At 48.2% G+C, this 17,460-nt stretch overlaps 1 protein-coding gene across 1 annotated transcript in view; it reads left to right on the top strand.

Moving 5' to 3' along the window:
* Nucleotides 1–17,460, top strand: part of pcdh15b (protocadherin-related 15b) — a 1,128,636-nt gene that overhangs the window by 1,022,200 nt on the left and 88,976 nt on the right. Inside the window, exon 29 of the mRNA XM_078413191.1 lies at nt 3,549–3,676. Coding sequence (XP_078269317.1) covers nt 3,549–3,676 — 128 coding nt within the window. The remainder of the gene's footprint in view (nt 1–3,548; nt 3,677–17,460) is intronic.

Genomic DNA, 17,460 nt, shown 5'->3' with positions numbered 1-17,460 from the left:
GGCCTGTGTCCGCGCTGTATCTCTAAACTAAACTAAAAAAACAAACTAAATCATAATCATACTTTGTTAGCCAAGTATGTTTTGCAACATATGGGGAATTTGATTTGCCATACAGTCAGACCAATAAAAAGCAACAAAACAATCAATACATTTTAACATAAACATCCACCACAGTGTCGGGGCGATCTTGGCTCCCGCAGGCGGATGTCGAGCCCTCCGCATCGGGGCGATCAAGCTCACGCATCGGGGGGGATCTCAACTCCTCCGCGCCGGGCCATCGGACCCCGGGTCGAGGCTGGTCGAACCTCCTGCGGCTTGGAGCTTCCCGACATCAGTCTCTACCCGAGACTGCGAGCTCCTCGATGTTGAAATCCGCAGGCCGCTGTTGGAGCGTCGATCCCAGGCAAGGGATCGCAGGCTCCGACGGTAAGTCCACGGCCCCACGGTGGGGCTCAAAGTCAGTCTCGAGCAAGGCCACCAGCTCCACGATGTAAGGCCGCAGAGCGACCGGAGATACGATTCGGAAAACAATCACATCTCTGGCAAGGGAAGGGATTGAAAAAAAGTTTCCCCCGATCCCGCCACCCCAGACATGAAACAAACCAGAGAACATTAACACGAACTTTTAAAACACACTAAAATTAACAAAAAAAGATGGAAAGACAGACGGACTGTTGGCGATGCTGCCATCGCTGACGGCGCCACCCGGTGGAATGCTGAAAAACGAAAATGGGCTCATTCGCCATAAACTCAATGACGTGTCATACGCATTACCTGGTAAACCATCAAGCCCGTACCTTTAAGGTGACCTCATCTTGTTTGGTTTGCATTGCTGACTGCCAAAGAAGCTGCAACAATGATAAAATGGGACAACCATTCAAATGTAATTGTGCACTTGAAATAATTAGCATTGATACAATATAAAATGGCCAGGAAATTACGTTCTAGCTGCCAAGGTACGTGATCAGCTGACCACAGTGGAACAGAGTCGATTACTTCAGACGTGCTCAGAACTGTACCAAATATTCCAAAAGTGGCCTAAATTAAGTCCTGTATTGTTATCGCCGACCAGTGATGGTCAGTCAGCACATCAGCACTAGTCAAGTCAAGTCAAGTCAATTTTATTTGTATAGCACATTTAAAAACAACCCACGTTGACCAAAGTGCTGCACATCAGTTCAGGTACTAAGAAACGAACATACAATGGCACACAAACATAACAGCACATACATAAACAGTTCGCAGTGCCCCCTCAGAGGGCCTCAAACACTAGGGAGTAGAAATAGGTTTTGAGCCTGGACTTAAAGGAGTCGATGGAGGGGGCAGTTCTGATGGGGAGAGGGATGTTGTTCCACAGTCTGGGAGCTGCAACCGCAAAAGCGCGGTCACCCCTGAGCTTAAGCCTAGACCGCGGGATAGTGATTAGCCCCAAGTCGGCCGACCTGAGGGACCTGGAGATAGAGAGGTGGGTTAGAAGATTTTTGATATGGGGGGGGGCAAGCTTGTTTAATGCTTTGTATGTGAATAGGAGGAGCTTGAAGTTGATTCTGTACTGTACTGGGAGCCAGTGGAGAGAGGCCAAAATCGGGGTGATGTGGTCTCTTTTACGGGTACACGTCATGAGTCTCGCTGCGGCATTTTGGACCAATTGCAGGTGGGACAGGGATGATTGGCTGATCCCAGTGTATAGGGAGTTGCAGTAGTCTAAGCGGGAGGAAATGAATGCGTGGATGATTTTTTCAATGTCGTCAGATTTACTCTTACCCAGAGTAGGGGAATCTAGGACCAGAGGACATAGGTTCAAGGTGAAGGGGAAATTAATAGGAATCTGAGGGCTAACCTTTTCACACAAAGGCTGGTGGATGTATGGAACAGGCTGCCAGAGGAGGCAGCTGGGGCTGGGACTATCTCAACGTTTAAGAAACAGCGAGGCAGGTACATGGCTAAGACAAGTTTGGAGGGATATGGACCAAGCGCAGGCAGGTGGAACTAGTGTAGCTGGGACATATTGGCCAGTGTGGGCAAGTTGGGCCAAAGGGCCTATTTCCGCACGGTATCACTCTATGACTCTATCTTATGCACTGGGGACAATTTACAATAAGAAGTAAGAACAAGAAGTACTTTCTGAAGTAAGCAGTAAATAAATGAAGATAGACACAAAAAGCTGGAGTAACTTTTGTTACTCCACAGTTTAAGGATAAGGGGGAAGTCTTTTAGGACCGAGATGAGAACGTTTTTTTTCACACAGAGAGTGGTGAATCTGTGGAATTCTCTGCCACAGAGGGTAGTTGAGGCCAGTTCATTAGCTATATTTAAGAGGGATCAGGGGATATGGAGAGAAGGCAGGTACGGGATACTGAGTTGGATGATCAGCCATGATCATATTGAATGGCGGTGCAGGCTCGAAAGGCCGAATGGCCTACTCCTGCACCTATTTTCTATGTAACTCAGCAGGACAGGCAGCATCTCTGAAGAGCAGGAATGGGCGATGTTTTGGGTCGAGACACTTTCTCAGGGTCTCCACACGAAACGTCACCCATTCCTTCTCTCCAGAGATGCTGCCTGTCCCACTGAGTTACTCCAGCTTTTTGTGTCTATCTTCAGTATAAACCAGCTTCTGCAGTTCCTTCCTACACAGTAAGTAAATAATGCGCTTTGCTTGTTCTCTTTTCACACAATTATGTTGGGCTGTGTGACGGCAACGTATTGCAAGTGAATGTGTTTAGTTTAGTTTAGTTTGGAGATACAGCGCGGAAACAGGCCCTTCGGCCCACCGAGTCCACGTCGACCAGCGATCCCCGCATATTAACACTATCCTACCCACCCTGGGGACAATTTTTATAACATTTACCAAGCTAATTACCAAGCAGCACGGTGGCGCAGCGGTAGAGTTGTTGCCCTACAGCGAATGCAGCGCCGGAGACTCAGGTTCGATCCTGACTACGGGCGCCGTCTGTACGGAGTTTGTACGTTCTCCCCGTGACCTGCGTGGGTTTTCTCCGAGATCTCCGGTTTCCTCCCACACTCCAAAGAGGTGCAGGTTTGTAGGTTAATAGGCTGTTGGCAAATGTAAAAATTGTCCCTAGTGGGTGTAGGATAGTGTTAGTGTGCGGGGATCGCCGGGCGGCGCGGACCCGGCGGGCCGAAGGGCCTGTTTCTGCGCTGCATCTCTAAATCTAAATCTAAAATTTACCTACATGCCGGTACGTCTATGGAGTGTGGGGGGAAACCGTAGATCTCGGGGGGAAAACTCACGGGGAGAACGTACAAACTAGGTACAGACAGGCACCCGTGGTCAGGATCGAACCAGGGTCTCTGCCGTTGCAAGCACTCACTGTAAGGCAGCGACTCTACCACTGCGCCACCGTGGCAAGTACTGAAATGCTCGGTAGAGTGCATGAAGATAATGACGGCGTCACATCCGAACGGCTGCCTACATTTAGAATAAAGTGCTTTTTTTTTGTGGGGTGGAGTGGGGGGGTGGGGGGGGGGGGAATCTCGGGGAGCTTTAAACAGAAATCGGCAATTTTGGGTCATTTCTGTTCCAGCCAACACTGCAAAGGTTTTCATCGAGGTGCAAGATGAAAACGACCATGCCCCCACTTTCACCAAGACTCTCTATCTGGGCGGGGTGACAGAAGATGCCAAGACATTCACCACAGTGCTACGGGTCGAGGTGAGTGAGATGATGAATTTTCTTACAGGCAGACATTTTGTCCTGATCCATGTTTTCGAGTCTCTCGTTACTTGGCCGCTGCGAAAAGCGATGGAAACTCAGAACGCTGTCTGATTTGATCCGAACCTCCGGCTTACTGAATTGTACCTGTTCCAGATAACACAGTATTCAAACAATTTTATTCTCCAAATGCTAAATCCCCCACAAGAAAAGCCGCATGTTATCACGCTGAAGATAAACTCGGTGAGCAGTCCTTCCGGTACACAGTCAATTCCTTTTTGATTTAGTTTAGCTGAGAGATACAGCAGGGAAACTGCCCCTTCGGCCCACCCAGTCCGCGCCGACCCAGCGGCCCCCGCACGTGAACACTACCTGACACGCACTAGGGACAATTTCTACATTTACACCAAGCCAATTAACTTACAAACCTGCACGTCTTTGGAGCGCGGGAGGAGACCGAAGATCTCGGAGAAAACCCACGGGAGAACGTACAAGATTTCAAGATCAATTTATTGTCACATGCACAACTCTGTACAGACAGCACCCGCGGTCAGGATCGAACCCGGGTCTAGGGCGCTGTAAGGCAGAAGCTCTACCGTTGGGCCACCAATAGTTCAATGGTGGTTTATTTGTCACGTTCGCAACTGCACAGTGAAATTCTCTTTGCGTGTATCGCACATGTGGGCCCCGCCATGATTGGTGCCATTATTCAAAGTCCGGTCGGCCCACGCGCTCGAAGCACTGAAGAGGTTCCCGCGAAGTGACGTCCCTCTCCTCTCCTCTCCTCTCCTCTCCTCTCCTCTTCTCTCCTCTCCTCTCCTCTCCTCTCCTCTCCTCTCCTCTCCTCTCCTCTCCTCTCCTCCCCTCTCCTCTCCTCTCCTCTCCTCTCCTCGTCCGGTATCTTGGTGTCCCCGGGGGCCGCCTCCTGCACCCGACCTTGAAGGCCCTGGAGGCATAACCCCGGTTCACCCTCCTACCACCCCTTGCTCCTCACGGCCGACTTCTCCAGCTCACTCCCGGTTACTCCGACTGACAAGCCTTGCGGCACCTTACCAATGATTTTCCATTCAGCGGCTTTTCACGAGAAAGAGTTAATTTGCCCAGTTGTTCACAGCAGGAAACAAGTGCAATATTGCGCAAAGGAAAAAAAAATATTGCGCTGCATGTTTAGGAACTGCAGGAAATCAGGCAACACAAAAAATGAAGAGTTGTTGACTCGACGTCTGGCCAAAATGATGTGGCATCAATGCGTGAAATAAGATTAGATTTAAACAGCTGTTTCTGCTTTTGGATACTTAGAAAATGGTGTGTTTGGGAATAATTTTGCCGGCCTGTTTCTTAGCAACCATTTTAAACCCCGATAAAATAAAATGCTCTGGAGGAACTCAATGCATCAGGCAGCATCTGTGAAGGGCAATGTTTGATGTCAGAACTTTTTCTTCAGTCTTCAGACTGACTTTGAACATCCGTTATCGGAAAGTTCAACATTTTATGTTTGACTTGGGTTTTTGTGGCTTATAGCCAGTCACTTCCAGCAATCTAAACCTGTTGAATTTTGAACTCAATGAATTCTTCCTCTGTTAGTTATAGAGTCATAAAGAGCCGTACAACATTGGAAACAGGCCCTTCCGCCCAACTTGACCACGTTGAACAGGATGCCACATCTACACTGGTCATAAGGTCATAAGTGATAGGAACAGAGCTAGGCCATTCGTCCCGTCAAGTCTACTCCGCCATTCAATCATGGCTGATCTATCTCTCCCTCCTAACCCCATTCTCCTGCCTTCTCCCCACACCCTCTGACACCTGTATAAATCAAGAATCTATCTATGCTTTTAAAAAATATCTACTGACTTTGGCCTCCACAGCCTTCTGTGGTAAAGAATTCCACCTGCCCCACACCTCTTTGTGTCTATCTTCGGTTTAAACCGACATCTGCAGTTCCTTCGTACACTATCTACAAACCTGTACGTCTTTGGAGCGGTGGAAGGAAACCGGAGCACAGGGAGATAGCCGACGCGGTCACCGGGAGAACGTACAAATTCTGTACAGGCAACACCCATAGTCAGGATGGAACTGGGGCGTGTGGCGCTGTGAGGCAGCAACTCTACCGTTCCGCCACTGGTTCTCTGCTCCTTGCTCTCCCTCGTGCCACTTACATTCTTGCATCGTGAAGTGATGAACACGGGCATGGATAGGAAACGTTTTGAGAGATATGGATCAAGTGCAGGCAGGTGGGGACTAGTGTAAAATGGGGCCTCTTAGTCAGCAAGGGCAAGTTGGGCCAAAGGGCCTGCTTTCATGCTGTATGACTCTTTGATGCTGAGTGTTCTCACAGTGTCACAAGAGCGACACAGTGTGGAAACAGGCCCTTCGGCCCAATGTGCGGCACGGTGGCGCAGCGGTAGAGTTGCTGCCTTACAGCGAATGCAGCGCCTGAGACTCAGGTTCGATCCTGACTACGGGCGCCGTCTGTATGGAGTTTGCACGTTCTCCCCGTGACCTGCGTGGGTTTTCTCCGAGATCTTCGGTTTCCTCCCACACTCCAAAGACGTACAGGTATGTAGGTTAATTGACTGGGTAAAATGTAAAAATTGTCCCTAGTGTGTGTGGGATAGTGTTAATGTGCGGGGATCGCTGGGCGGCGCGGACTCGGTGGGCCGAAGGGCCTGTTTCCGCGCTGTATCTCTAAATCTAAATCTAAAACATGCCCACAACGGCCAACAATGTCCCAGCTACACTTGTCCCACCTGCCTGCGCTTGCTCCATATCCCTCCAAACCTGTCCTATCCATGTACCTGCCTCACTGCTTCTTAAACGTTGCGATAGTCCCAGCCTCAACTGCCTCCTCTGGCAGCTTGTTCCATACACCCACCGCCCTTTGTGTGGAAAAAGTTACCCCTTAGATTCCCATTAAATCTATTCCCCTTCACCATGAACCTATGTCCCCTGGTCCTCGATTCCCTACCCTTCTCCGGAATCTGAGGGGAAGGGTAGGGAATCGTTTGGTTTTCTGGAGAATGCCTGGATTTGGATTTTCGGAATGCTTAGGACAGCACACTGGCACAAATGGTAGAGCTGCTGCCTCGTAGCGCCAGCGACCTGGGTTCGATCCTGGCCTTGTGCGCTGTCTGTGTGGAGTTTGCATGCTCTCCCTGTGATCGCGTGGGTTTCTGCTCACATCCCAAAGATGTGTGAGTTTGTCGGTTAATTGGCCTCTGTAAATTGCCCCTAGTGGATAAGAGAGTAGATGCAAAAAGTGAGATAGCAGAGGACACATCCGGGCAATGTAGATTATTGCAGTAACCCTCCCACTACCAGGAGGCACTTTAACACTGACTAAAGCAGAGCGATCTGTAACAGTCTGGTCAAACAGTCTGGCAACGTGCAAGGTTTATTTCACATTTAGAAGGATGAGAGGGGATCTTATTGAAATATATAAGATAATTGAGGGATTGGACACGTTAGAGGCAGGAAACATGTTCCCAATGTTGGGGGAGTCCAGAACAAGGGGCCACAGTTTAAGAATAAGGAGCAGGCCATTTAGAACTGAGATGAGGAAAAAAATTTCAATCAGAGAGTTGTAAATCTGTGGAATTCTCTGCCTCAGAAGGCAGTGGAGGCCAATTCTCTGAATGCATTCAAGAGAGAGCTAGATAGAGCTCTTAATGATAGCGGAGTCAGGGGGTACGGGGAGAAGGCAGGAACGGGGTACTGATTGTGAATGATCAGCCATGATCACATTGAATGGTGGTGCTGGCTCGAAGGGCTGAATGGCCTCCTTCTGCACCTATTGTCTATTGTCTATTGGCAGGTTCTTGAACAACCGTTTCCACCACTGCCGATTGTCCCCTCATTAATATTCTCTGTGCTCGCTTTCTTTTCTCCTGGTGTGCTTATTTCTCGTCAAAGTCCGTGTACGGACTCAGGTTTAAAAAGGTAGCTGAACGCGTCCAAGAAGTAATTAGACCAAGGGGATTTGAAGCTCACAAGGCCCCCCCCCCCCCCCCCCCTTTGATCTAATGAATTTAAAAACGTTGTTAATCAAATGACTTTAAATTATTCTGGGAAGATAAATGTAGTTAAATTCAATAGCCGAGGTCTTCCCTCAGACACTGATCCCAAACTCCAGCTTGTTGTGACAGTTTTACTGAAGTTTAACGAGCATGTGTTGTAGAACAGGCGGCCCGGTGGCGCAGCGGTAGAGTTGCTGCCTTACAGCGCCGGAGACCCGGGTTCCATCCTGACTACGGGGCGCTGACTGTACGGAGTTTGTACGTTCTCCCCGTGACCGCATGGGTTTTCTCCGGGTGCTCCGGTTTCCTCCTGCATCCCAAAGACGTGCAGGCTTGTAGGTTAATTGCCTTGTGTAAATTGTGCGTAGGATGGGACTAGTGTGCAGGAGATTGCTGGTCGGCGCGGATTTGGTGGGCCGATGGGCCTGTTTCCACACTGTGTATCTCTAAAACAAACATGGGAAGGACAGCACAGGAACAGTCCCTTCAGCCTACAATGCCTAGGCCAGACGTGATGCCAAGCGGCACGGTAGCGCAGCGGTAGAGTTGCTGCTTTACAGCGAATGCAGCGCCGGAGACTCAGGTTCGATCCTGACTACGGGTGCTGCACTGTAAGGAGTTTGTACGTTCTCCCCGTGACCTGCGTGGGTTTTCTCCGAGATCTTCGGTTTCCTCCCACACTCCAAAGACGTACAGGTTATGTAGGTTAATTGTCTGGGTAAATGTAAAAATTGTCCCTAGTGGGTGTAGGATAGTGTTAATGTACGGGGATCGCTGGGCGGCACGGACTTGGTGGGCCGAAAAGGCCTGTTTCCGGCTGTATATATATGATATGATATGATGATATTTGAATTTGCCCGCATGTAGAACATTGAACAGTGCAGCACAAGAAAAGGCCTCTCGGCCTACAATGTCTGTGCTGAATATCATGCCAAGCTAAACTAATCTCATCTGCCTGCATATAAACCATGGGACAGTGCAGGACAAGAAAAGGCCATTCTGCCCACCATGCCCGTGCTGAACATGATAGAAACACAGAAAATAGGTGCAGGAGTAGGCCATTCAACCCTTCGAGTCAACACCGCCATTCAATATGATCATGGCTGATCATCCAAAATCGGTACCCCGTTCCTGCTTTCTCCCCACATCCCTTGATTCCGTTAGCCCCAAGAGCTAAATCTTAACTCTCTCAAGGTGCCAAGATGGTGGCGCAGCGGTAGAGTTGCTGCCTTACAGCGTTGGCAGCGTCGGAGACCCGGGTTTGATCCCGACAATGGGTGCTCGTCTGTGCGGAGTTTGTACGTTCCCCCCGTGACCTGCGTGGGTTTTCTCCGAGATCTTCGGTTTCCTCCCACGCCCCAAAGACGTGCATGTATTGTAGGTAAATTGGCTTGGTGTAAATGGAAAAATTGTCCCTTGTGTGCGTGGGGTAGTGTTAATATGCGGGGATCGCTGGTCGGCGCGGACCCGGTGGGCCGAAGGGCCTGTTTCCGCTGTATCTCTAAACTAAACTAAACTAAACTAAACTAAACTAAACTAAACGAAACCATCACATTTACCTGCACATAACCCATACCCCTCCATTCGCTGCATATCCATATGCCTATCTAAAATACTTTAAAATGCCACAAACAAACACCATCACCACCACTAACAACTCATTCCAGGCACTCACCACCCTCTGTGTAAATAATTGTCCCGCACATATCATATCATATCATATATATACAGCCGGAAACAGGCCTTTTCGGCCCTCCAAGTCCGTGCCGCCCAGCGATCCCCGTACATTAACACTATCCTACACCCACTAGGGACAATTTTTTTAATTTATTTTTTACATTTACCCAGCCAATTAACCTACATACCTGTACGTCTTTGGAGTGTGGGAGGAAACCGAAGATCTCGGAGTAAACCCACGCAGGTCACGGGGAGAACGTACAAACTCCTTACAGTGCAGCACCCGTAGTCAGGATCGAACCTGAGTCTCCGGCGCTGCCTTCGCTGTAAAGCAGCAACTCTACCGCTGCGCTACCGTGCCGCCCTTCCTGAAACTTCTCCCCTCTCACCTTAAAGCTTTGCCATCTAGTCTTTCATATTTTTACCTTGGAGGAAAAAAGTTTTGACTTTACACTGAATTAAGTTCTTTTCTCGAAACGCCTTACAGTCAGTAAAAAAATGGAAGAAATCAGTGTCATGCAGTAGTTCAGTCAATAATGTTTCATTTTTATGGCAGGTTTCCTCCCTTTGTGCATCTGCACATCATTATAATCTATTCACTTTAATTTCAGCCATGCCCACATGCGTTCGACTTCTGTAGATAATTCTACAGCACAATGGACACTAGGTGCAGGAGTAGGTCATTCGGCCCTTCGAGCCAGCACCACCGCCATTCAATGTGATCATGGCTGATCATTCACAATCAGTACCCCGTTCCTGCCCTCTCCCCATACCCCCTGACTCCGCTATCATTAAGAGCTCTATCCAGCTCTCTCTTGAATGTATCCAGAGAATTGGCCCCCACTGCCTTCTGAGGCAGAGAATTCCACAGATTTACAACTCTCTGAGTGAAAAAGTTTTTCCCTCAACTCCGTTCTAAATGGCCTACCCCCTTATTCTTAAACTGTGGCCCCTGGTTCTGGACTCCCCCAACATTGGGAACATGTTTCCTGCCTCTTGCATGTCCAACCCCTTAATAATCTTATATGTTTCGATAAGATCCCCTCTCATCCTTCTGAATTCCAGTGTACACAAGCCTAGTCGTTCCAGTCTTTCCTGCCCTGTATTAGTTTAGTTTAGAGATACAGCTCAGCCCACCGAGTCCGTGCCGACCAGCGATCAGTGGGAGAGTCTAGAACTAGAGGTCATAGCTTCAGAATTAAAGGGCGTTCTTTTAGGAAGGAGATGAGGAGGAATTTCTTGAGTGGTGGTGAATCTGTGGAATTCTTTGCCACAGAAGGCTGTGGAGGCCAAGCCAGTGGATATTTTTATGGCCAAGATAGATAGATTCTTGATTAGTCCAGGTGTCCAGTTATGGGGAGAAGGCAGGAGAATGGGGTTAGGAGGGAGAGATAGATCAGCCATGATTGAATGGTGGAGTAGGGCCGAATGATCTAATTCTACCCCTACCACATGACCTTACGACCTTAAGGAACTGCAGATGCTGGTTTAAACCGAAGACAGACACCAAATGCAGGGGTTAACTCAGCGGGTCAGCATCTCTGGAGAAAAGGAATGGGTGACGTTTCGGGTCGAGGCCCTTCTTCAGACTGTGAGAAACAGAAAACATAGAAAATAGGTGCAGGAGTAGGCCATTCGGCCCTTCGAGCCTGCACCGTCATTCAATATGATCATGGCTGATCATCCAACTCAGTATCCCGTACCTGCCTTCTCTCCATACCCCCTGATCCCTTTAGCCACAAGGGCCACATCTAACTCCCTCTTAAATATAGCCAATGAACTGGCCTCAACTACCTTCTGTGGCAGAGAATTCCACAGGTTCACCACTCTGTGTGAAAAAAAAAAGACGGTGGAAAGGGAAACGATAGATATAGACGGTGATACACAGAGATATAGAACAAATGTATGAAAGATATGTAAAAAAAGTAATGGTGATAAAGGAAACAGGCCATTGCTAGCTGTGAGCTGGGTGACAATAGACAATAGACGATAGATGCAGGAGTAGGCCCTTCGAGCCAGCACCGCCATTCAATGTGATCATAGTGATCAGGTGAGAACAAGTTGCAGACAACGAGACTCAATAAGACGACTTTGACGTTAGTACGACTTGGGGTGAGAACATAACCCTTGTAACCACCCCTCCCTCCACCCCTCCCCCACCCAAGTCATACCAGCCTCAAGTTGGTCTGGTTGAGACTCATCGTCCGTGACTCCAGCTCTTTTGTGTCTACCTTTGGCTGTGAGAAGAGACTCACATGTCCCGACTCGCACTGAAAGCTTCCACGCCGAAAGAACACGAACGCGCACCTCCCGAAAAACATAAACTTATAGCAGATGCTTATTCACCTTCGCGTGAAAGGGAAACAATTGAGACCTCTTCGGGTTACTCAGAAATTGTAAGGCTTTGGTCTTTCAGAATATGAATAGGTCTCTCCACGCACAATGAAATCGGGGGGAAAAGCATGTCTGCTTGTGCGAGATAAGATAACCTAATTAACTCTCGTAAGCACAAATCACGATCCATCTCATGCACATCACTTTTAATCTTCTGCCTCTTGTAATGCCTAAGTAAATCAAAGCGTTTTAATTTATCCTATTCTGAAAATAAAATTGCACCTATGCGCAACAATAGCAGATATTTACTGCTGCGTTATAACGATCGCATCTATTTTGCATTCTGCCTAATAATTGCTGCTAAACACAGGGAAATAGAAAAACATTCTTCAACTTAACCTGCGAAAACTGGTACGTCACCTCTACTAATGAGTCCGGCTGGATGGTACTGGTGGCAAAAAAGATAGACTCAAAAAAGCTGGAGTAACTCAGCGGGACAGGCAGCATCCCTGGAGACCCGAAACGTCACCCTTTCCATCTCTCCAGTGTTGCTGCCTGTCGCACTGAGTTACTCCAGAGTTTGTACGTTCCTCCCTTAGCCCGCATGGGTTTTCTCCAGGTGCTCCGGTTTCCTCCCACATTCCAAAGACGTGCATGTTTGCAGGTTAATTGGCTTTTGTACGGGTCGAAGGTATTTATTCACAAAATGCTGGAGTAACTCAGCAGGTCAGGCAGCATCTCAGGAGAGAAGGAATGGGAGACGTTTCGGGTCGAGACCCTTCTTCAGTCTGATCCATGTACCTGTCTAATTGTTTCTTAAACATCGTGATCGTCTCTGCCTCAACTCGCTCCTCCGGCAGCCCGTTCCATACACCCACCAACCACCCTTTGTGTGAAAAAGTTACCCTATCGCTGGTAGGTGTGGACTTGGTGGGTCGAAGGGCCTGTTTCCACAATGTATCTAAACTAAACTAGACTAAATTAAAAAGCCAATCTGAGCTGTTTGCATTTTCTGGCCCTATTTTAAAATCCGAAAACACAGGCTTTGCAGTGAAATTTTGTTTTGCATGGTTCACTTTCTCCGAGCAGAGTAAATTAGTGAGAGAATTTAGATTTCCTCTAAAAATATAATTGAACATCTTTATTTTTTTCTGATTGATATTCCAGACTTTATTGATGGCAATGACTGATAGAATTCCCTGCAATTCCCGGCCACATCTGTTTACAGTGCAGTAGCTCCCTCTTCTGATTGACTTGAGTTACGTATCATCTGCTTAAAAGAAAACAATTAACTTGTAAAACCTGTTGTCACCAAGACAGCAACAAAAAAAAAAGAGATGATTTTCTGTTGTAGTGAGTTATCTGCTCTGCGGAAATAATTGAGGCAGTTTGTCCCGATGCATTATTCAGCAGTGGTGTTCTGTCTTGAATGGATCGTTCTCAGTCGCGACAGGAGCAGAGAACGTTCATAGCCTTCGTGTTTAGAGAGACGTAGCATGGAAAAGACCCATCGGCCCACCGAGTCCACACCAGCCTTCCGGCCCACCGAGTCCACACCAGCCTTCCGGCCCACCGAGTCCGCAGCGGACATCGATCACCCATTCGCACTATGTGTAGGAAGGAATTGCAGATGCTGTTTTACACCAGAGATGGACACAAAATGCCGGAGTAACTCAGCAGGACAGGCAGCGTCTCCTGCCCTCCAGAGACGCCGCCAGCATCTCCTGTGCTCCGGAGTTACTCCGGCGTTTTGTATCTACCCGTTCACGTTATCCCACACCCTCACCCACTTGCTGCAATTTCCAGAGGGGCCACTTGACCTCCAAACCCGCACGTCGTTGGGACGCGGGAGGAAACCGGAGCACCCGGAGGGAGCCTAAGCCGTCACATGGAGAACGTGCGGACTCCGCTTAGACAGCAGCTGAGGTCAGGATCGAACCCAGGTCTCTGGCGCTGTAAGGCAGTAGCCCCACCAGCCGCGCCTCCGTTGCCACCCTAGCCTTGGAGCGTATTTTGAACGGACTAATTTTTCAAAACGTTTTTCGGAGCGTTTGGACGAGTCCTCACCTTACAATCTCTAATCCAAATCTAAATGTATCTCTCAATCTAAATCTAAAAATCGGGAGGAAATAAATTCTGTCTTCAAAGGGGAAACCTCCTAAAGGAGATGCGCCGGGTAACGTCGTTACACAGAGGGCGGTGAGTGCCTGGAATGTCAAGGTGCTGCCAGGGTTGATGGTTGAAGTGGCATTTAAGAGACCGTTGAACAGGCACATGGATATGCAGGGAGTGGAGGGGAATGGATCATGTGCAGGCACACAAGGTCATTAGGAATAGCAGCTGAATTAGGCCGTTCGGCCCATCAAGTCCACTTCACCATTCAATCATGGCTGATCTATCTCTCCCTCCTAACCCCATTTTCCTGCCTTCTCCCCATGACCCTGACACCCGTACTAATCAAGAATAATCACCAATAAGAGATGGTTTTGGTATCCTGTTCGGCACAGCCATTGTGGGCCGGTGGATCTGTTCTTGAGCTGTACTGTTCGAAGTTTAAATCAGTTTTGAGATAAAGCGCAGAAACAGGCCCTTCGGCCCACCGTGTCCGCACCGACCAGCGATCCCCACACATTAATACCATCCTACACCAGGGACAGTTTTTCTATTTATACCAGGCCAATTAACCTGCAGACCGGTACGTCTGAAGAAAGCGAATGGTATGTTAGCATTCATAGCGAGGGGATTTGAGTATAGGAGCAGGGAGGTTCTGCTGCAGTTGTACAGGGCATTGGTGAGACCACACCTGGAGTATTGCGTACAGTTTTGGTCTCCTAATCTGAGGAAAGACATTCTTGCCATAGAGGGAGTACAGAGAAGGTTCACCAGATTGATTCCTGGGATGGCAGGACTTTAATATGAAGAAAGACTGGGTAGACTCGGCTTGTACTCACTGGAATTTAGAGGATTGAGGATCTTATAGAAACTTACAAAATTCTTAAGGGGTTGGACAGGCTAGATGCAGGAAGATTGTCCCCGATGTTGGGGAAGTCCAGAACAAGGGGTCACAGTTTAAGGATAAGGGGGGGGTCTTTTAGGACCGAGATGAGAAAGTTTTTTTTCACACAGAGAGTGGTGAATCTGTGGAATTCTCTGCCACAGAAGGTTGTTGAGGCCAGTTCATTGGCTATATTTAAGAGGGAGTTAGATGTGGCCCTTGTGGCTAAAGGGATCAGGGGGTATGGAGAGAAGGCAGGTACGGGATTCTGAGTTGGATGATCAGCCATGATCATATTGAATGGCGGTGCAGGCTCGAAGGGCCGAATGGCCTACTCCTGCACCTATTTTCAATGTTTCTATGTTTCTACGTCTTTGGAGTGTGGGAGGAAAACGAGGTCCTCGGGGAAAACCCACACAGGTCACGGGGAGAACGTACAAACTCCGTACGGACCGCACCCGTAGTCAGGGTCGAAACCCAGGTCTCTGGCACTATATGCGTTGTAAGGCAGCAACTCTACTGCAGCGCCACCGTGCCGCCCTGATATACCAGGAAATAAATGTAGGAAACACTGACTATGAGAAAATAAACGGAATTCTAATATGCAGGGAGGTTTTGGTGGGACACTTGGAGAACGGTAGACACAAGGAACTGCAGATGCTAGTTAACCAAAAGAGACACACAGTGCAGGAGTAACTCAACGGGTCAGGCAGCATCTCTGGTAAACATGGGCAGAAGATGTTTCAGCATGAGTCTAAAGAAGAGTTCTGAGATGAAACATTGCCTATCCATGTGTAGGAAGGATCTGCAGATGGTGGTTTATACCAAAAATAGACACAAAATGCTGGAGTTACTCAGCGGGTCAGGCAACATCTCTGGGGAACAGGAACAGGGTGATGTTTTGGGTCGATACCCTTCTTCAGACTGCGGGAGTTCTTCACACCTCAGTCTGAAGAAGGGTCCTGACCCGAATGGTCACCAATTCCGTTTTTCCAGAGATGATGCCTGACCCAATTAGTTACTCCAGCATTGTGGTCTATCTTCATTGCCTACCAATGTTCTCCAGAGATGTTTAATATAAGAAAATAACTGCAGATGCTGGTACAAATCGAAGGTATTTATTCACAAAGTGCTGGAGTAACTCAGCAGGTCGGGCAGCATCTCGGGAGAGAAGGAATGGGTGACGTTTCGGGTCGAGACCCTTCTTCAGGGGGGGGCGGGACAAAGGAAGGATGTTAGCTGATCCACTGAGTGACTCCAGCAATTGTGCCTGTTTTACGAGCAGAGAACTGTGAGTTTAATGGTCTCACAAGGAACAAGGATCTTTTTCACCTCCAACCTTTGTCACTTACTCCACCCATCTGTCAAAGAAACCCCCTCTCACCTGTATCAACCTTTAGAAAAATAGAAACATAGAAAATAGGTGCAGGATGAGGCCATTCAACCCCTCGAGCCAGCAGCGCCATTCATTGTGATCATGGCTGATTATCCACAATCACTAACCTGTGCCCAACTTCTCCCCATATCCCTTAATTCCGCTAGCCCCCAGAGCTCTATCTAACTCTCTCTTAAATCCATCCAGTGATTTGGCCTCCACTGCCCTCTGTGGCAGAGAATTCCACAAAAATTCACAACTCTCTGGGTGAAAAAGTTCCTTCTCACCTCAGTTTTAAATGGCCTCCCCCTTTATTCTAAGACTGTGGCCCCTATCACTTGCCAGACTTCGTCTCATCCCCACCTCTCTTCCAGCTTTCTTCCCCCCAACATTACAATCGGTCAGAAGAAGGGTCCCAACCCGAAACATCGCCTGCAGATTCCCTCCACGGATGCTGCCTGACCCACCTGGTTCATCCAGCACATTGTGTTGCACTCAGTGGTCTGTTTCTGTGTTTGTAAATCCCACATAAATAATGCAGAAAAAATTGAAGAAATGAGAACATTTGTTCAAAAAATATCTTTTGGATGGCATAATACGTTACATACCGGAAGGAGATGCAAATGTGTAGGAAGGAACTGCAGGTGCTGGTTTAAACCGAAGATAGACACAAATTGCTGGAGTAACTCAGCGGGACAGGCAGCATCACTGGATAGAAGGCATGGGTGACGTTTCGGGTCGAGACCCTTCTTCAGACTCACTAAGGAAACGCAGATGCTGGTTTATACTCAAGTTAGGCACAAAAAGTAACTCAGCGGGTCAGGCAGCATCCCTGGAGCACAATATGTTATGTTTGTCGTTATGTCACAGCAATAATAACAAGAGGTTATCCACTTTGGCGGCAAGAACAGGAAAGCAGAGTATTACCTGAATGATGGCCAATTAGGAAAAGGGGAGATGCAACGTGACCTGGGTGTCATGGTGCACCAGTCATTGAAAGCAAGCGTGCAGGTGCAGCAGGCAGTGAAGAAAGCGAATGGTATGTTAGCATTCATAGCAAGAGGATTTGAGTATAGGAGCAGGGAGGTTCTGCTGCAGTTGTACAGGGCCTTGGTGAGACCACACCTGGAGTATTGTGTACAGTTTTGGTCTCCTAATCTGAGGAAAGACATTCTAGCCTTAGAGGGAGTACAGAGAAGGTTCCCCAGATTGATCCCTGGGGATCAATCTGGGGAACTTTCATATGAAGTTTCATATCAATCTGCAGGACTTTCATATGAAGAAAGATTGGATAGACTAGGCTTATACTCGCTGGAATTTAGAAGACTGAGGGGGGATCTTATTGAAACATATAAAATTCTTAAGGGGTTGGAGAGGCTAGATGCGG

The sequence above is a fragment of the Rhinoraja longicauda genome, chromosome 16 (assembly GCF_053455715.1).
Source record: "Rhinoraja longicauda isolate Sanriku21f chromosome 16, sRhiLon1.1, whole genome shotgun sequence".
Classification (NCBI taxonomy): Eukaryota; Metazoa; Chordata; class Chondrichthyes; order Rajiformes; family Arhynchobatidae; genus Rhinoraja; species Rhinoraja longicauda.
This window is presented reverse-complemented; position numbering and strand designations above follow the sequence as displayed.